The sequence below is a fragment of the Halictus rubicundus genome, chromosome 17 (genome assembly GCF_050948215.1).
Source record: "Halictus rubicundus isolate RS-2024b chromosome 17, iyHalRubi1_principal, whole genome shotgun sequence".
Taxonomy (NCBI): domain Eukaryota; kingdom Metazoa; phylum Arthropoda; class Insecta; order Hymenoptera; family Halictidae; genus Halictus; species Halictus rubicundus.
The window spans coordinates 1,714,581-1,735,408 of record NC_135165.1 but is presented as its reverse complement, the minus strand read 5'-3'; the positions used below and the strand labels follow the sequence as shown (position 1 = coordinate 1,735,408).

Below are 20,828 nucleotides of genomic sequence, written 5' to 3'. Positions count from 1 at the left end.
TGAAAGAAACAGGTTGCAGTAAGCGTTATGAAAAAAGGTGTATTATAAAAAGCTGGTTACATGTACTGTATGTGTACGATACAGTTCATTCCAAAAGGGACAACTGCAATTTGATTTTATCGATAATCGGCTGCAGTTTGGACGCTTCGAACAATAACACCCTTCTGTAAGGAACCATTTCATTGTCTGTTTCGGTCCACGAACCCGACAAACCACTGTCCGATTCCTTTTCCACGGACATCTCGAAGCTGAACGTTGCTTCCTCCGCAAAAATCTCCTCCTCCGGATTGCTCCATAATATCAACGGCTCCTCCGCGCCGCTTTTCTTTTTGCTCTTCGATTTCTTCCCGAGTTTCGAGTTCTCCGTTTTGTACAACTTGCAAATCATCACGTAGTAATTGAAACGAAACGGCATCTTCTTATTGGCTGCTCTCTCTATCTCAGAAGTTAAGTCTTCTAAAAGTGGCACCGAGATTTGCGCGGGAATGTTCACGAATCTTTCGTTGATTAATAAACCTAGTGCTTGAGAGTCTGTCTCGAGGCCTCGTTTTATAATAGCGTTGATTGTGTCTGTCGCATGCTCGTTGGCTAGCTGTGTCAATAATTCCCTGAGTTGTTGGACACAGGCGTGATTCTGATATAAATTTCCAAGTTAGAACAAATAGCTTTAAAGTATAGCTTCAAAGTATACAATAAAGTGCTTACCTGTCCACTGGACAAATTAATTACTGTAGTAACACCGAATACATTGTTAATATCGTCATCACTTTCTTCGTCGTCTGAGTCTTCTATGTTGTCCGATTGTTTGACAACAGTACCCACATAGTTTTGAGAAATAATTAAATCTGTGAGTTCACCTAAATCAACGTGTGCTTTCAGAAACAGCTGTTGTAAAAGCGTTTTAATCCCATGGTAGTCTGGGTCTAACGGGATTCTACCCTCCAAGTCCACTTGTATTTTCATTCCCTGCTTATACAAATTTTAAACTTCAATCACACAAGTACATCCAACATATGGATGCTTAAATATTTACTTAACGACAGTGTCACGTAAGATGTACTTAACATAATGGCAAAGCATGATTGACAGTAAGCGATGCATTTTCATACGGCACTAATCCTGTATTGCACTAAGCCTGATCTTAGAAAATGTCTAAAAATATCTCTGTAGCGAATACTTTTTCATAAAACAACGTTTCACTTTGTTGCGACAGTCTTCCAAAGCTGAATGTACAGAATGACATGCACGTTGGTTGCAATAGCAGTAACAAGGGATTTTGCATGTATTATAAATTCTGTGTCACTTCGGACGATGGTACTTAAATTGTCACGATGTTAATTGTTGTAAATGAACAGTAAAAAACAAACACGTATCAATGACCGCGTGTTTGAAAGTAAGGTTAAGCCGAAGCAGCGACGGTTTGCGAGTACAAAAATTATTAAAACGATTTAAATTCCCTTACCTTTACCCCCACTGTGTCCTGTTCGTTGCCCTCGCTGTTAGATGAATTGAGATCATCGTCGTCGCTACTCCTGTCCTCGGTATTTCGTTGAATATCACGTTTTTTCACCGGAGCAGCCATTGTCACAATGTGACGGTTCAAAGCCGGATACTGACCACGTGACTTATCGGGACCTTTAAAAACAACAAATGGAGAATCAATAATGACTCCGAAGTTTCCTACTGTACCCCCAAATGGCGGACAATTCAAAATTCATCGCCGTTCGCGAATCTCATACAAAGAAGTACATACTATGGAATTTTTTGAACTGCAACACAGATGGAATTACAGTTTACGTTATAGAAAAAACTTGTTTATACTGCTCACGCGGGAGTAATCCTTCGATTTTCGATAACGCGACGCGTCGATCCTTATTTCCCCCACCCATGGGTCGATCAGAAATAGTATTTTATTTGAAAAATATTGAAAATAGTGAAACTTAGTTCGTATAATTTTCTGATATTTTGTTGCGAAAAAATCTAAGAAGTTTAACAAAATTTAACTTTGTTGGACTACTCAATCTAAAGTTGGAAAATGATTCTTTCGTTCAAAATATATTTGTTACATATCCAGCATAAATTTCCACTGTTCCTTAGAATTCTTTGAACATATTCAAAAAGAGAGGAAATGAGAGTGCTCACGCTCGAGGTTTTAGTGTCCCCACTTTTCATCTTTTTAGCCTGGATCAGAACTTGCATAAACTTTTTAGCCTGGATCAGAACCTGCATCAACTTTTTATCGTGGACCAGAACCTGCATCATCTTTTTAGCCTGTGTTAGAGCCTGCATCATCTTTTAGGCTGGATCAGAGCCTACATAGAAGAGCCTCTTTTAACACAGGGAGCAACACTATACCGGGGACACTAAAATCCCGGTCGTGAGCACTCTCATTTCCTCTCTGATTCAAATATATTCCCACGTAGGCACTGAGGAGCACTGTTGTGTCACCACAGCAAATTAGTCGACACATGTTCCTCGAGATGGCGCGCCATACCTAATTTCTCATCGTCCTATGTCGAGGAATAAGTCACGGCTCATTACCCGCCCAACCGTTTAGTGCTCCCAGTGTCCTGCTAATCTGTTCAACTTTTCCAAATCACGCGGGAGGAGCCGAGGCCGGCAAAAACGTGAGTTGCAAAGTATCTTTCCCACACAATTCAACGATCCCTTTTTAATCTGTTATAAAAAGAATCCTGCCAATATCTGAACGAACGCAAATTCCTCGTTCACCGGTGTCGAAAGCGCCCGCCATTTGTCATGCGCTTTCATTATTTCCGCGCGTTTGCTAATCAATCGAAACAAAAACCGTTCGCGATTAGGAAACAGCGTTGAATCGAAACAATCGAAATAAAGTAGTATCGACAGGCTAACGGGGAAAATAGGAATTTCGGCGCGGCGGAGGGACGCGGGAGGGTTTCGCGTCGCGGAAAATTTGAATTTGGAGCGTCAGGGCCGTGGCGAGGGCCCCGGGTGTCGTGGTCGTCGTTGCGACGCGAAAATTCGATTAAAGTTCACGCGCATGGGCCGAAGGAAATCCTGTTTTCTCAAATTTCCCGGAGTCTGTCAGGTGGCACCACGGCGTTCACCGGTCCGCATACGGAGCAGTGCGATCGGTTTTTGTTAGGTTATAAGAGCGAACACCACGGGAAGCCCAGACTCTGTCCCCGCGTAGAGATAGGATCCTTGTCAGACGAAAAAACAAAGGCGACACACGGTGGCCCCTTTTGTCGTGTGTCCACCCCCCGTGAGAATTTCGTGAGTGCTTTGAGCTGTGGCGGGCGGTGAGATGGCTGTCTCTTTCTCTCTCTCTTTCTTTCTTTCTCTCTCTCTCTCTCTCTCTCTCTCTCTCTTTCTCTCTGTTTCTCTCTGTTTCATTTATTCTTTACCTGGTGTTTTTTCTAGATGTTCCGTTGACTAGATGTTCTCGATTAATTGTATATCGACGATTAGAGCTCGCCCCGCGACATCATACCATGTCCTCGGTGTACACAATGCACCCTCGGTGCATCCAGGATCAGCTCGACTACCCGGAACCGGAAATTGTTCGACAAGAGCAGCAGCCTCTGGTCTCTGCTATCTTTCTTTCGATCGTACGATGGTATATTGTTTGCAACTGGTTGCTCACCAGTCTCGGCGGACTGTGTTCTCCAGGATTCGACTGGTCCGGATCCGATCCGTTTAAATTAAAGGGTATAAAGGGTACCGCGAAATGGACCCTACTTCCTACGCCAATTGTTCAGTCGATCCTCGAGGAATATGAAAGCTAGACTGCGGATCTTTACGCGTTCACGAAACTCGGTAAAGTGATAGGGGATGGACAATCTCTAACAGAGGAAGAGTTCCGTTTTTCGATTACGTGTCACCCGATAAATGTAGCTACCGTGGAATTGTACTTCTCAGAATACTTTGAACGTTTAGAATCACGGAACGGGTCTCTTATCTTTGTTGGAACGCAACACAACCTCCCAATGGAGGAATCTAATTTCTTCTTCCCGTTCTTAATTGTAACGAAAGTAGCATTTTCTTGGTATTTTAATATACAGCATCTTTTAAATGTTTACTAACAGAGGTAGCAAGTTTCTTCTCGGCCCACGAACATTGCACCTTTCATCTTTCAAGATCTTTTCCGGAACGTCTATCATAAAAGTCTGTATTTGCATAAAGATCCGCAATAACCCTTTGGAAAATGTCCTCCTGTCTCGCGGACTGGCTGACAGAGTTGCAGAGACCGTTCTAGAACCGGAAGTCGAGCTGCTCCTGTCGTACACCCGGGACTCGACTGGAATGTTTTCATTTTGGCTGTTCGGTGTTAGCGCTGTTCCATAGCATAGCTGTCTCACCTGCCTTGGACTGTTCTCCTTTGCGTTTCGTTTTTCTGCTCGTTGCAACCCCTTCGAAGTTTCCCCGGGTACGGGGAAACTGTTCCGCGGCCTCCCGGCATCGATTCTGTACAGCGATTCTCGGGCACTATCGACACCGTGGAATATCGTTTGCGGGTTGCCGGGGGAAAGTGAACTGTTTCCTCGTGCGACGGCCCGATCGTTCGGACCCGATCGCCGGTTAATTGCGCTGTTATTCGGCTTCTGTGCACGTCGACGGAACGGGCGACGATAACGCGATGCCATCGGATCGCGTTCGATAACGCTGCAGGATGGGGGTTACGGGGGAGGAGGGATGCGATCATGTTTTCCGCGATCGAACGCGTCTCAGGACGACGATTCTCTCCGCTCCGGTCTCGGGATTCTCAGCGGCTCGTGGGAGGCTTGGTTTATTGATTTCTCCTCGGTGTTTTCTTAGATGCTGCTGTCACGCTCCGCTCGAAATTAGGCCAAGATCGAGCCCGTCCCGCGGACCAACCGGGAACACAGAGACGACGGGGCTTGAAAACTGTTACAACATCGATTTCGGTTCTCGAAACGGCTACGAGGAACTCGAAGAGAGAACCTTTCCCGCTATTATCTGCTCCTTCGGAAACGTAACGGACGGTAGAACAACCCCGGCCGTATCGAAGCCGAAGCAAATAATAGTTGGGAATTTCGGTGGTGTGCGTTCCCACCGGAAACTTTGCACGACGGTTCGAAACAGACATTTTTGGAACCGTTTCAAGCCCTGGACACGGAGAGTAGTATAGCGTCCTGGCGCCAGGATATTCACGGAAATAACTCGCGCGAATCCGAGGCCGTAAGAGTTAATCGTTTATTGATTCCGCGTGATTTCGAATGCGCTGCTCTAGCCCGTTCTACACCGTTGCACTATTTGGCGCCCGTATCTCGTGCGAATCTCTCTCTCTCTCTGGCCATTTTGGTGTACGTGTAACGATGCAACGAGCGGTTGGATGTTTATGTACAGCGCCGTTCGTTATTAGTCGAGCCACTCGCTATTGTCCGACGCAGTTTGCGCGAGCCGTGGCTCCGATCGAATTAGTTCTGCTTTTCACATCTTTTGCCTTGTACGGAGACAAAAGATGCATTTCCCCGGACTTCAGATACGCCTCGAACGAGTAATTTCCCGCAGAAGCGTCCCTCTGTGGTCTCTGTAATTGTGAAGTATCGTTTCGATACGGCAGAAACACCCTCGGGTCCGTGCTGTGACATAGATCGTGTAGGGCTACTATTTTCTCGTGAAATTCTTAAAATTGAAGACTTTGGCTTTCTCTTCGAAGTTTCTCAGAAATTGGGGGCGGAAAGGAAGTTTCTGAACAATGCATAAAAATTGGTTGACACGCAGAATCAGGGTGGGATGGTGATGCAACAGGAACGAATGGAAAGACTGCGACGGTCGCGGGCGCGCTTCGGGCGGTCTTTTTTCCTCGGACGGGGTGGGAAATACGGGGTGAAACGAATGAAATTAAACCATATGGTTATATCGGCGGGGTGTGCTCGGGCCGACGCGACGCGACGCGACGCGGCGCGCGGCGCCGCGCAACTGGTTGATTTATCGGTGCTTTCGCGTAGCGAAAACTAGCAAGAGGACCGAATTGGATTACGCTGTGTGCACAAATTGCTTTATTCAAATGCAATTTAGGGGTCGCGCGCGTCTTTCCTAGACTGCAAAAGAGAGTTTAAAGAGGCCATTGTGTTAGGCAACGTTTCCCACGTACACACGCCCCCCCCCCCCGACGATCTATCGATTTCCTTTAGTCGGCCCGTGCACTGTTCACTGTCGAATTGAAAGAACCCGGCGATACCTCGAGGACTGTTCGCCCCTTTTCAGACGCTACGCTCTCTCTCTCTCTCTCTCTCTCTCTCTCTCTCTCTCTCTCTCTCTCTCTCTTCGTCTTTGCATTATCCACTCTGTCGTCTTTTAACATAAATATCCCGACTTCAATGGAACTTTCTAGACACGGTAACGACCGTATATTTGCGTACAGTGAGCAACAAAAAATTAAACGTCGAGCAATTTTGATCAGGAATGGTTGCTCTTTTAGGAACTTTATAATATTCGTCTTGAACTGTCCTACGTACAAATATTGTAGAGAAATGCATTTTTAAGAAATAGGGTTGCTTTCTGTATCTCTTAAATGCGAGGCAATAAAGTTAGGCGAATCACCCTGTATAAAGGTTCAGAGTAGAAACGTAAAATGTAAGGAAGCATAGGATATAGTAAAATTCTCTCCCTGGGCGGGGTAGAACGGTCTTCCGGATCAGAGAAGGGTTGATTTCATCAAGAGAGTGCGGGTAGATTGTAAATCGTATAAACTCGGAGGAAACGGCGGCCCAGTGCCGTCGAATTTAGGGAGGATCGGGGGTGGGTATCGACTTTCGCCGACGACGCACGCGATCAAAGATCGATCTTCGTAATATCGTAAATTAGAAAAAAACTGGTGCAATTCGAGAGAGAATTAATCGCATTACAACCGATGCCGAAAGTCAGCAGAAAATCGCAATTGTCACCAAGAGGTCTTACGATTCCGTAAATTTAACGCATCCTTCGGAGAAATCTTACTTTGGAAGACGCAGTTCCAATTAGGTTCACTGTATCGATCCGTGTTAGTTACACAAATTGGCACAAAATGTTGATAACTTCTTTAATAACAGTGCTCAAGTCACAGGAGTTACGTCCTAACGAAACTGCTTGCAAACTTTGAACACTTCGAACGCCCAACTAGAAACCCGAAAAATTCCATAAAATCGAAGTAAGTTATTTAATGAAATAAAAATTGCAAAACATTAAATGTATGATACTGAGTAATCCTCCAACTTTCTTGCATGTTACAGATCCTAATCAAGTTTAGTACAATGAAAACCTGCACAAATAATTCCGTCACCCACATATGGGTAACACAACGTGTTAAAGAGTTGCAACCATTCGCGATTAACGTAATTGGTACCATATACAGAAATGAACCTTTGTCTCGTAGAAATGAAAATAATCGAGTTCTAAATTCTGCTACTTTTTAAAGAAAATGGCAAAATTGAAACGGTGTAGTTCTGACCTTCGCGAGAACGTAGGTGGACGCTCGATCAGTGACGACATTCATCCTTCGAATGATGATACTCCGTGGGCTGATGACGTCGCGATGCGACACCGGTCGTCATCATCGCGTGGGAGTAGCTCGGTTCTCGTCGAAAATAAATTTCGCTGCGTTCGAAACAGAGCGACCATACGCGAGTGGGCAACGAATCTCGGCGGCTGACATTTGCGCAAGCCTTTCATCAACTTTTACGACGACCTGCAGCAGCGCGTGGGCGCGTTAAGGGAGGGTTTAGTATTCCACCACCGCCGGGTTCAGAAGGCATTAACCGTAGTTATCGTGGGGGCTCGAGAACGCACAGATTCACCCTCGCGTTTCCAAACGTTAGGAAACACTTTAGCAAATCACTAGTCACTCAGCCCTCGATGGAATCGTCTTCCCCGATTTCACCGATGACCCGCCGATATCCTCGAAGGGTCGAAGTTTATCCACGATTTATTTAAAGCAGGATCGGGACCGTGAGTCCGTACTTTCTGTTGTTCGAGCCTGCTCGGACCTCGGCGAGCCTAAAACCGCTCCAAGTAGGGACGAACCAACATAATTCGACAATTTAGGGGCGCAAGCGAAATGATTTTCGATTTAATTCCCCCCCATTGTCGACGGATAAACGCCCCCTTTTCGTATCTTGCATCCTCTGCAGCTTGGGATACTTATCGACGAAGGAATAAATTGTGCGGAAAAAGTTTAGTTAAGTCATACAGATCTGATAGCTTTCATAAAACGTTCCAGATACCTTAATAAACAGTGGCAATAGGATTTAGAAAATGTTATTAAGAAACGTCGCGAACCAGCGGAAATAGAACTGCTTTTTCGAACTGAAAATCGTCGAATGACGATTATAATTTGTCCCAATTAGCCGTGGGTTCGTTCAGAAAGGTTCTGGAGCCACGTCGAATAAGAGGCCAGGGAAACCCACGGGCCACGGTTACGTATAATGGGACTTTTCACTAGATTTCACTTTTGCCAACTCTTACTTAGCCGGAGCACGATATTATTCGTCGTTTGTATCGCCATCGCCGTGGAAACTTCGCCCATTTCCCGGCATTCGCCACAAATCATTTGAACCCGCGCCGGCCCGCGCCGCGGTTTAATGGCAGCAGCCCTTAAAGTGCGACGCGAGCTACCGCCGCCGTGTATTCTCCGCCTCGGATAAAGAGATGTATAGCCGGAGGCGTCGTCGCCGCCGCGGACCAACCCTCCCCGGATAAACGGCAAATTCATTTCGATCGGTGAATCAATGAACGCCGTCATTTTTAACCCTCCGAGGCGCCCGAGGGTTGACAATAATTTTTCCCTGGGCCAAGAATTCAAGACTGAAAAATCTATCAAAATTTTGTTGGGAGGATTTTTACAATTCCACTACAATTTCCAAGATTTCCGAATATTTCCACCATGAAAAATTGCAAATCATAAAAATTTGTGTCCCAGCGGATACCAGCTTTTTCTCTTTTGAAAAAGTGGGAAGATTCCCTGTAAATGAAATTTGGCCGAGAAGGATGTGCAGATGGAGAAAAATGGCGTCGGCCCACTGACCTAGAATCGCGGTCCCGGGACCGTGGGTGGTCTCCATTTTTTCGCCACCCGGTGCACCAGGCCAGGATTAATTGTACCACGGGCTCTCTCTCTCTCTCTCTCTCTCTCTCTCTCTCTCTCTCTCTCTCTCTCTCTCTCTCTCTCTCTCCTTTATCTCGTTTCTAAAGGTTCCGCGGCGGATCGGGAATATTACGTTACCGTTCGTCGCCGTGACGTCGCAGGATCTTTATCTTGATCCTTTCCGGGGCGGTTTCTCTCGGTGCGCGTCTCGGGGCAAACGTCGTTTCCGGTCGAGAGATAGAGCGGTTCCCCGGCTCGATCGGCTTCGTTCCTCGTCCGGGGGATGTTCCCGTCGACCGGGGGGTGGCATTATTATTCGCGGCAGCTTGCCCGCGGCACCGGTAAGAAGCGTAAACACCGGTGATTCCGTGCCGCGCTTCCGGTTACCGGGCCACGGCGCTATATTGTTCTAGATCCTCGAATTCAACAGAAAATATTCCAAAATGATTTTCTAACTCGACACACATAGGGGTGGCTAGAGTTTAGGTTAATCCCGAATAATTACCAAAACATCTACCTTAATAATATACAGTCTTAGCCACGGTTTCGGGCGTGTTTTCCTTCTAAATCCACGATCTAACCGGGCCAAGGTGCTCGAGCATGTTCTAGATCCTCACATTGAACAGAAAATATTCCAAAATGATTTTCTAACTCAACCCACCACCATTTTCCCACGTGGAGGTGGCAGTTTAGGTTAATCCCGAATAATTACCAAAACATCTACCCCAATTGTACACCATCTTAGTCTCGGTTTCAGGGTTGTTTTCCTCTTAAATCCACGATCTAACCGGGCCAAGGTGCTCGAGCATGTTCTAGATCCTCACATTGAACAGAAAATATTCCAAAATGATTTTCTAACTCAACCCACCGCCATTTTCCCATGTAGAGGTGGCAGTTTAGGTTAATCCCGAATAATTACCGAAACATCAATAGTACACCGTCTTATCCTCGTTTTCAGGGTTGTTTTCCTCCTAAATCCACAATCTAACCGGGCCAAGGTGCTCGAGCATGTTCTAGATCCTCAAATTGAACAGAAAATATTCTAAAATGATTTTCTAACTCAACCCACCACCATTTTCCCACGTGGAGGTGGCAGTTTAGGTTAATCCCGAATAATTACCAAAACATCTACCCCAATGGTACACCATCTTAGCCTCGGTTTCAGGGTTGTTTTCCTCCTAAATCCACAATCTAACCGGGCCAAGGTGCTCGAGCATGTTCTAGATCCTCACATTGAACAGAAAATATTCTAAAATGATTTTCTAACTCAACCCACCACCATTTTCCCACGTGGAGGTGGCAGCTTAGCTTAATCCCGAATAATTACCAAAACATCAATAGTACACCGTCTTATCCTCGTTTTCAGGCGTGTTTTCCTCCTAAATCTACGAGGTAGCCTTGCCGCGCTTGCGAGGGCGGATATTTACGAGGAAAATTACGACGAGTAGGAACAGGATCGTTTCTCGGTCGTTATCGAGCCGGCGGCGACGAAAATCGTTAATCAAACTGCGCTTGAAATGGAACGACCGGTGGTGGGTCTAATAACTCGGGCTCCGCCGGCCAAGACAGAATAGGCTTGCACGGCTGAATGGGAGGCAAGGCGTCGTATTACGTCGATGTCCCGAAAGAGAAATCTTCCTTATAATGTCGGACTGTTATGCGAGAGGAAACCTCGGCCCGGTATAATGCCATTGTATCGGCCGGATAATAGGGCTATTAAATTCTCGGCGCGAATATCGTCGAACGATAAAAATATCCGCGAACGCTTATTAAGCCTTCGACTTCGGGTTTCTCGCAATCGGGAATCCGCATGCGAACTGGAACACGCGATACTTCGGCATCTCGAGATTCTCGAAATTTTTGGGACGTAGCGTTAGGGGTTGAAACAGATCTCTGCAGCTTCCTTCTCGATGGAAGAAAGTTTGAGGGTTTGTCGTCGTTTTGCGGTGGTTTGCTCGCGGCAGGTTTGATGCCATCGCTGGGGTAGGACCACCGGCGATACAGAGGAACTAACTCGATAGCGTTTTGGGTCATCCAGGGCCGTACAGGAAAGGAAAGAGCCCCCGAAGGTTGCGTCCTACTTCGAACGTCGCGATGCCTCGCCTCCGGGTGGGAGCGCAACAGAAAACCGAGAGCAGGATAAGGACTGGCTGCTAGACATATCTGCGGGTGCGAGAGGGAAAAAAAGCTTCACCGCGAGAGAAAACCGAATCAATAAACGTACGATCTCGCCTCTCCGGCCTCCTGCCTTCTCTCCTGCCTTTGCACCTACTTATGTAACTAGGCGAGCAGAGTCGCGACCCTTCGAACTGCTGCACGCCTCTTGCATTTAACGGCTCCGAGACGATGCGAATCAACTTCTGCGCCCGGATAATTCATCGACCAATCTCGGACCTTGATGTATCCTCCGCGCGAACCAGAGGGAAAATCATTTCAATGATTTCCATTTCAGCTTTTCCAGATTAGGAGTTTCTCGGTATACAGGTGTTTAGCATCCTCTCTACTCGACGGAGGGAGAATGATTTTAATAGAGGGGTTGGAATTCGCTCGGAGTCTATTCAGGAGAGATTAAAAAGATTTCTTGGGAATCTTCGGACGGGATCGCAGCTTTTTAACGAGGGGTGGCTCGCTTATTAGGGGTTCAGCTTCTGCAATGAATTTAATGATCACGTTAGGGTGGAAACGAGCCGCGTCCCACGGCGTTTTTTGGCCGAGGGGGTGGCTATCACCCCCGAAGGTGTTTCGTCAACGGCCAATTTCATATTGCTCCCTCTCGGACCGTGGACAAGGGGTGTGCCATAGCCGCCTCGGGCAATCTGATTATGGTAGCGCTTATGATCTCGCGTGTTTGACGATGGACGATCGACCCGTCTCTTTATTGCTACATGATTCAAACGTTTTGTTGCGAGGAGAGAGAGGGAGAGAGGGGGGGGGGGGAAGCTGAGCAAAATTTCGAGTTGAAACTCAAAATTCGATCGCGTGGCCCCGACGCGCGGCGTTACTTCATTTTCTGCCCCGGACAATTACTGTAATTCGCGCGCAGCCAGACACCGCGCGCGGGCAATTGTTACTCCTCTTTGTTCTCCGGAGACATTGTTCTCTCATTACGGCAGGATGTCACGGGGGTTTCGATTTCCGCGGTACATTTAAATCCTTCTACTTCTCCGTTCGACAGCTTGTTAGCTTTAGCTCTCGCCCGCGGCCCGAGTAATTACCGGGTCCGGCGTTCCTCGAATTATTTTCCACGATGAATCCCGCCGTCGAATAATCCCCGTCCGCGTTGCCTCGAACAATATCTGCGGTCGGATTGAGATGGATCCCCGAAGAAACGATCCGTTTGAAACACATCCGATTTTCTTCTCTCATCTTCGGCGAAAGTTCGCGGGAATTATTTCAACTTATTTCGACACGAATCGACGGGATTTGATTTATCGTTATTGTAAAATTCTAGATCGACGCGATGGAACTGGGACCGATCCGCTTGGAAAAATCACGGCTTAATGGCGAGAGGAACGCGCGCTCATTTACGATGAGCCGGGAGAAAAGGAAAAGGGAACGGAGTGCAAGGCCGCGGCACAATGCTGTCTGCCTTGAATTTTGATTGGAACGCCCATTGTCTTCTCCGGCTTCTTAATTATCTTTTTAATACCGGCCCTGGTCCCTTCTGCTGGTACTCGCGTGTCCCTTTACCCGCGTCCACCTGTGTACGAATTAACGCCGGCTCCTGCTAATGGCTCGCAATTAAGGATAATGAGCGAGATCGATGCGAATCGACGCTGCGATCTTCATTATCGATCACGCGATATTCTCTTTTCATTTATTGACTCGCTAGGTGTACAATCCGTGGCCCCCACGATCAATTGTAATTTTAATATTTAAATATTGCACGCGTCCTGTTGGAATTTGAAGGGCAGAAAGAAAACTTTTTTCCGCGATTGAGTCTCGGTTCGCGAAAATATTTTCTCAGATCTCGGCCAGCTCGATCAGAAAGGCGGCGTCTGAAGGCAAACAGGGATCCGAGAGCGTGTTGGTTCCGCTCTTGTTTTCGAAGCGAGGAATTAAATGAACAATGCCCCCGTGGAACGGGAGGCAGGATCGCAGAGAAACAGCGCCCACCGATCCACTGAAATATTTGGTTAGCTATATTGTCTACAGTCTGTTACACAAATACACCGGCCACGTGCCGCACGAGAGCGACTTCAAAAGACTGCCAGGCGATAGGGAAGATATTAAACTTCTGACATAATGCTCGCCGCCTCCCCAACCCCCGTCCACGGCCCGACTAACTGGCAGAAACGTCCAACGGGAAGAATGCGAGAATTGCGATTGCGTTTCCTTTATCGGGAGCTATGCAATTTTTCGCGAACGCTGCGAAACTATCACGTCGCAGAGGCCTCCCGAAGCAGTCTGCTGTTTCGCTCTAATTGCCGAGACACTGGCGAAATAATAAACTATATCGAATCTAATTTTTCTCGACAATTGTCCACGTTGAAAAGAATCCCTGAAGTTAGGGACGATCACAAATTCAATAACGTTGTAATTATAATTCCACGGACAACGTTATAATTCCACGGATACTTTCTTAAACGAGAAACGATTCGAACAGAATTTCGCCAGAAACACGAGACAGGAATCTAATTCGATTCTCTGTTTGAAAGATTGCCCTATCAGCTCGAGTGTCGGTTAGCTAAAACGAGGACTACCAGGATGATCGATTCCGCGAGACAGTCGTGGACGTTACGGCGCGTGTATCCTGTCTCGCTGCTCGATAATGAGATCTATCTAATTAAATCGCGGCCTGATTGAAAATAGATGGAACGCTCTCGATTTTAACGAACCCGTCAACCTGATCGACAACCGAACCGACGTTATTGTTTCACTTTTCCTAATCGGGAAACATCATGCCGGACAGTCGCGTCGACACGTCAGGTTCTTGCGAAATGCAAAACTGATATCTAGGCTGGCAATTCCGATCCGTTTATGGCATGTTTCAGCTGCTGAAATTGCAAGACAACCTCCGTATTAATCACATCTCTGTATTTCTTTGTAGAGTGTGCTCTGAAACACACTTTGACAAGACCGGTTCACCTTTAGCACTCGACTGTAAGGTTATATATAAATATTTTTTACATTACTAAATTTGTTTGTATTCAATACATTATTAAACATTTCAGTACTCCACGAGTAAACTGCACCATTTTCATGCGTATAACACGACAGAATATATCCCTTATAAGGGAAATAATTCCAAAGCCAATTATTCTTATTCTTATTTTTTCCAATTATTTCCCTTTCCTTTATAAGGGAAATATTCTAGGTCGACAGAAATGTTTCGTTTTAGAGTTGATACGGCTTCGAGTGCAAACGGTTAATTGTTGAAAAATCTAAATAAATCGAGTCTCGCGAAGCTCGCGAAGAGACGCATACCACAGTCGCTCTTCGAATTCCCGTCTAATTTGAAGCGGAGAACCGTTTTTCGTCGCGTTCGGTCTAGGAGGCGTGTTCCGCTATCGTCGCCGGTAAACGGTGCACGCGTCTATGGAAAATAAAATTCTATCTCTTCGCGCTTGTCCTCGCCGTCGACGGAATCCGTGGAAACGCGTCCCGGTTTCGCGTGCGATACGTCCTTGGGGGTAAGTCGAGCGATACTCCGATAAAACCGGAGCCGATTCACGGGAAGCACGGGAAAGAAATAATGGGGCCACGTGGAAAGGTGTTTGCGCGGGGGGTAGGGCGTCGGCCGAGGGGGTGAGTACGCGGGGGGGGGGGGTGTTGAATGGCATCGCCGGGGGTAGCAGGTGTAGGAGAGGGACACAATTAAAAAAGCTCGAGCCACGCTTTTGTCCGCAGCCAGCCGGCACACACGAGCTCTCTCGCGTTTCCCGCGCGCACACGTCTCGCTCCCTTGAAAAGCTCTCTCGCGCGATACACACGCGCGTCCGAGGCCCTCCCTTCCACACACCCTTCCGCCACCGAGCCCTTTGTCTTATTTACTTCTGGCTGGCGCAGTCCATCCTCTTCTTCTTCTTTTTTTCTTTTCCCCGAAGCCGCGCGGCGTCGGCGTCCACGACCGGAGCGCGTATCTCGAGTTGCGCCGCGCGCGATTTCCGAACGAAGCGAAAAACCGCGCGTCGTGAACGATGTTCCTGCACGCGGGAGGAAATGAAATCCACGTCTTCGTGGCCTCGACCACGGCCAATCTGGCTGGGCGAAAAATTATTGCAATTCTGTCGACGAGTTACAACCCTTTTTATCGCGACGTTCTCGCGCGCCGCCACAGTAGTCCCAATCGACGAATTAGGAGGCAAAAATACTAAAATCTATAAAAAATACTAAAATACGAAAAAAATATTTTTTCATTCTAAATTGAATGAGACCATAACGAAGACGATGCGATTAATGGTTTTCGATTAATAGCGATTAGTTGCAATTAGTTTGCGATTAATAGTTTAATAGTTTTAGTTATCTCGATACGGCGGTGCAATTTATGACTAAAAAATTTATTACTTACTGGGGACAGATGATTATTTTTCGATTTAGCGTTCCTCTGATGATAATTCAGTATTCTACTTGCCCGGGGCCGTGCCCGCGGGCACCCGTTCCACTTGAAAAATTTTCACCTCCTGCACTTTCCAGCTCATTCTCAAAATAATTTATGAGCATATGACGATTCTTGGTCATAGTCGATTGCATAAGGCCTAATTCCTTCGGGTGAATAACCATGTCCCGCCGAGTGATAGCACGCACTCTGTCTAAAAAAAATTATTTCTCACAAAATGGCAACTAAAGGCGAAAAGCTATTGAATACATATATCGAGTACAGGAGTGTTACTCTTGCTTAAAAATAGTTTGAATCAGTAACATTTAGTAACTTGGGTTCTGCACTCCAGAAAACGTGGAATAGCTTACGAAAGAAACGAGGACCATGTGTATCAAGATGTCCCGAAGTAGAAATAATAATAGGAGTCACTAAATGGAAATAAATTTGTAGTTTTATATTTACCTTCGACTGTGGAATTGATATTATTATGAATATAAAAGTATTTAGAATGCCAGGTAATCAGAACACACGTTTTCACATACACTATTTCGCGACAAGCGAGTTCGTCATTCGTTTCATTGTTAATGAGACTAATGCCAGAGGTGACTTTGCGTCTCTGTGGGATGTACAGTACATTAAAAATTGACTGATACGTGTTCTTCTTTACCTTTAATTTTGAATCTTTTTTCCTCCTAATTCATCGATTAGGACCAATATGCGTCGCATCGCATAATTGTTTTAGGTTACTAAGGTATACATTTTTTAATCAAAAATTCCATCACCATATCTCGAAAACTATTAATCGCATCGTCTTCGTTATGGTCTCATTCAATTCAGAATGAAAAGATATGTAAATAATGGTATTGTACTCAACAGAAAAAAGGATTTTAGTATTTTTTCTTCTTAATTCGTCGATTGGGACCACTGTGCGACGCGATATTTGCGTTCGTCATTCGTTTCGTTGTTAACGAGACTAATTGCCAGAGGTGACTTCGCGTCTCCGTGGGATGTACAGTACATTAAAAATTGACTCATACGTGTTTTTCTTTACCTTCAATTTTGAATCTTTTTTCCATCTAATTCATCGATTAGGACCAATGTGGCGGCGGGAAACCTCCGAGTCGGAATGGCCGAAATGGCGCGAGTCGAGCGATCTTCCCCCTTCCGGTGTTTGCGCATTCTCCGAGAAGAAACGGAGAACTATGCGCCGATCTCTCGGAGCCAGATAGCTCGGAATGCACCGACGAGAGGAGAATTCGTGTTCGTTCTTTCGCCGCGAAATGCTCGGGAAGATCTGATTTTATTTTCTCCGCTCCTCGATGTAACCCTTCGAGATTCGGAAATGGAGACATTTTAGCTCGAACGAGACTCCCGAACAAAACGAAACGACAGTAGATTTTAAAGGGAAAAAAGGGAGAACTGTGTTCGAGAAGTCGGGCTCGGCTTATTCTTCAAACGGTCTGATCCGAACGAAAATGGTCAACCGATATAAAACTGGATTGCCGATGGCGGAACGGGGGGGGGGGGTGGGCCCGAGAGTGCTCGCGTATCGGTACGGGAAATTTGTCAGTGGAATGCTAAAACTTCCGATAAAACGGTCGTCCGTGTCGGAGTCTCTTTTCTCGCATTATTTCCAATTCGACTCACAGAAAGTTGCGCCGCGCGATTTGCTTCTTAGCGGCACCGAGTTGAATTGTAGATCTTAGTCAGCTCCGCGCACGTAACGCATCGCCACGCTGGAAATATGGCGGTATTTCAATGAGAAATGCAATTCCTGACTCGCTCGAATGTACCGGGTGTCCCGCGGTAGACAGCCAGCTTCTTGCGAGCGTCGTGTGTAGAAATATTTTCCTAATCGGGTAAAAGTTGAGAATCACGGCAGAATTTCTAGACAAATCAGCACTCGGAGGAGTTTTATTAACCGATCCATGCTCCCGTTCGCCACGCTCCTGGGAGCGGAGGGTCGCTCCGAAAATATTTAGAGATCCTCGAAGAGGGGTTATCCAATCTCTCGGAACGTGTCGAGAGCGCTCCGTTCGGCTCCTGAGACGGCTTTCAATTTTTTCTGTAGGTTCGTACTTTGACGGAAACCTCGGAGACCGAGTTTCGCGGAGTCTGACGCGCTGCGAGAGGACGCGTCCCTTCAGAGCCCTTGCCTTTGCACTTTGCACCGGCAAAGGGATCACGGGGCGTCTGTGCATTCGGCCCCGGGACAGTATCGAGTATCAGAGATCCGGCCGGCAAGTTGAAACTGTTTTTGTTGGACGAGATCTAATGGAGCCGACCGTGCTAATGAGCCCCTGAAGAAAGACACCGGGTGTGTATCTCATCAAAGATACCTTATACCGGTGCCGCCGAGCTCATTCCGAGACTGTATGTATTCAGAGTGTCTCCCCCGGTCTCTCCCCTCCTCGCGAACGCGATTGCTATTAATTGTTTACAGGCCAGAGGCTAGTCAGAATTTATCCCCGAAAACGCTGCGAACGTTTGTTATCCTAGCGGGCAAATCGACCCCGAGCATAACCGAGCCATTCTTCCAGTTCTTTCGCATCTCTCTGCTGGTTTTTTTTCTATGTGAAATGAATTTGAATTTATGAATGCCTGAGACACGTAAGGGTGTGAATAATTTTGTTACAGTTTTCTGAGATACAAAGTGTGCTCTTTTTAATCGAGTTGGGGATTTCGTTAAGGAAATAATGACACGGTGTGTTAACTAAACCTGAAGAGTACAGCAAGGTAATGTATTATATTTGTCGATTCGCATTAATTCGGTGCGCGTCGAGCATCAAACCATAAATAAGGTATCGAGTTTAGGAATGAGAGGGTTCCCCGTTCGAAGTTCGTTTACATAATTTCATTACCGGCTGTAAGACAGTTCGTGGCAACTTTCCCGCTCAGCCAATCGACACCGACCCGTCTCGGAAATTCTCGCACGACCGAACGGTACATCGATAAAACCGGCAGTAGTTCCTCTATTCCCCCCCCCCCCGTGAGCCGGTTATTCGGAGGTTTCGTAAATTCGTTTCCGCCAGGAGGAAATCGCATCATCATCTGCGCGCTGTCCGTATCGGTTTCGCGCGTGGCAAAAAGTAATAACGTATCCAACCACCACCCTCGTTCCCGTCGCGTCTATACTCTCCCCATGCGCGATTCACGTCGGTCTCGCTCTCTCATTTCCTCCGCGAGCAGCTGGGAAAGAAGGAAATTCGTTCGTGCGACGTATGCGAAGGGACAATGCTGAATTTTAAATGCGGAGACCACTGCCGCCGGCGTTCTTCCGCGAGGTCAAAGACGTTTTGGGGTACGGGACTAGAAAAAAACTACTCGATAAAATTTTTCTTAGACTGTAAAACAACTTCCGAATCCTTTGGAGGTCCGGCAGGATTTTTCTCAGCTCTTCAGGATCTTTCCTAGCTCTCCAGGACCTTTTCTAGCTCTCTAGGATCTTTCCTAGCTCCCTCATGACCTTCCCTAGCTCCCCAGGACCTTTCCTAGCTCTCCAGGACCTTTTCTATCTCTCGAAAACCTTTCCTAGCTCTCTAGGATCTTTCTTAGCTCTCCAGGACCTTTTCTATCTCTTGAAAACCTTTCTTAGCTCCCCCATGACCTTTCCTAGCTCCCTCAGGATCTTTCCTAGCTCTCCAGGACCTCTCCTAGCTCCCCCAGGACCTTTTCTAGCTCTCTAGGATCTTTCCTAGCTCCCTCATGACGTTTTCTAGCTCCCCCAGGACCTTTCCTAGCTCTCCAGGACCTTTTCTAGCTCTCTAGGATCTTTCCTAGCTCGCTCATGACCTTTCCTAGCTCCCCCAGGACCTTTCCTAGCTCTCCAGGACTTTTCCTAGCTCTCCAGGACCTTTTCTAGCTCTCTAGGACCTCTCCTAGCTCCCCCAGGACCTTTCCTAGCTCTCCAGGACCTTTTCTATCTCTCGAAAACCTTTCCTAGCTCTCTAGGACCTTTCTTGGCTCTCTAGGACCTTTTCTATCTCTCGAAAACCTTTCTTAGCTCCCCCATGACCTTTCCTAGCTCTCCAGGACCTTTTCTAGCTCTCTATGATCTTTCCTAGCTCGCTCATGACCTTTGCTAGCTCCCCCAGGACCTTTCCTAGCTCTCCAGGACTTTTCCTAGCTCTCCAGGACCTTTTCTAGCTCTCTAGGACCTCTCCTAGCTCCCCCAGGACCTTTCCTAGCTCTCCAGAACCTTTTCTATCTCTCGAAAACCTTTCCTAGCTCTCCAGGACCTCTCCTAGCTCCCCCAGGACATTTTCTAGCTCTCCAGGACCTCTCCTAGCTCCCCCAGGACCTTCTCTAGCTCTCCAGGACCTTTCCTAGCTCTCTAGGATCTTTCCTAGCTCCTCCAGGACCTTTCCTAGCTTCCCCAGGACCTTTCCTAGTCCCCCAGGACCTCTGAAAAGCCCTCGACATCATCAAAAGTAGTCGCGATGGAGAATTCGAGTGGAGATTATGCGGAAATTTCGCGAAGAAGACGGCTCGCGATTAATGCCGGTGATCGTTCGCGGAATCAGTCAGTTTTACAGCGGCGCGCTCTATTTGCCCCGCATAAATTAGCATCGATTAATCGACTGGCCGATCGCGAGCTCCCCAGGGTGATCGGGCGCGGTGGGAAAGTCGAATGTTGGCGTCGGATCGGGGTGAAAGCAACAATTTCATCGACCACGAGACTCGTCGGTTGTTCGAGCCCCGAGGAAAACGGGCCACGCCGTTTAGTCTACTTATTGTTACCCTCGAATATTTTCCGTCGACCGAGCCGTGTTCGTTAATTGGCCGCGGCGATTAATCAACCCGCGATTTGTGTTAGTCGACGGACTCCGTTATTGCACGGAGCCATTCGAGCGCGAACAGCCACTCGATCCGACGCAGAACAAGGGGGTAACGAGTTCCGCCCGGTAATCAGGTCGAATCTGTACCGTCGCGGTTGCTTAGATCATTCTCGCAGTTTCCCGAGGGCTAAAAAATTTCATTTCGAACTTTTGTAGAATTTTGACGAAATTTTGGAGGATTCTCCTTCTCCGGGGACTCCGCAATGACAATTCTTCAGTCGAGCTTTCGAGTTCCCCTACCCCCCCTGTTTCGCTCCTGCAATTTCTACCCTTATCCGCCACCTGTCCCCTTCGCCGCCCTTAAACCGACGCGACCGGGGAAACGGATAAAGCCGTTGAGCTGATTTCGAATTCTTTGTCGGGACAACGAAATCGTATTACA

The 20,828-nt window shown here is 47.1% G+C and overlaps 3 protein-coding genes across 3 annotated transcripts in view; all 3 read right to left on the bottom strand.

Moving 5' to 3' along the window:
• Zip99c (Zinc transporter Zip99C) overlaps nucleotides 1-17,545 on the bottom strand; it is a 56,382-nt gene extending 38,837 nt beyond the window's left edge. The window contains exon 1 of the mRNA XM_076802860.1: nucleotides 17,531-17,545. The gene's annotated coding sequence lies outside the window, so the exon portion shown is untranslated. The remainder of the gene's footprint in view (nucleotides 1-17,530) is intronic.
• The window catches only part of LOC143362569 (hexosaminidase D), a 50,086-nt gene that overhangs the window by 14,331 nt on the left and 14,927 nt on the right, over nucleotides 1-20,828 (bottom strand). The window lies entirely within an intron of this gene.
• LOC143362391 (protein BCCIP homolog) lies at nucleotides 20-1,618 on the bottom strand. Its single transcript, XM_076802487.1, has 3 exons — nucleotides 1,463-1,618; nucleotides 706-966; nucleotides 20-634 (listed from the first exon to the last, which is right to left on the bottom strand). The coding sequence occupies exons 1-3, from the start codon at nucleotides 1,580-1,582 to the stop codon at nucleotides 86-88; spliced, it is 930 nt and encodes a 309-aa protein (XP_076658602.1). The 5' UTR covers nucleotides 1,583-1,618; the 3' UTR covers nucleotides 20-85.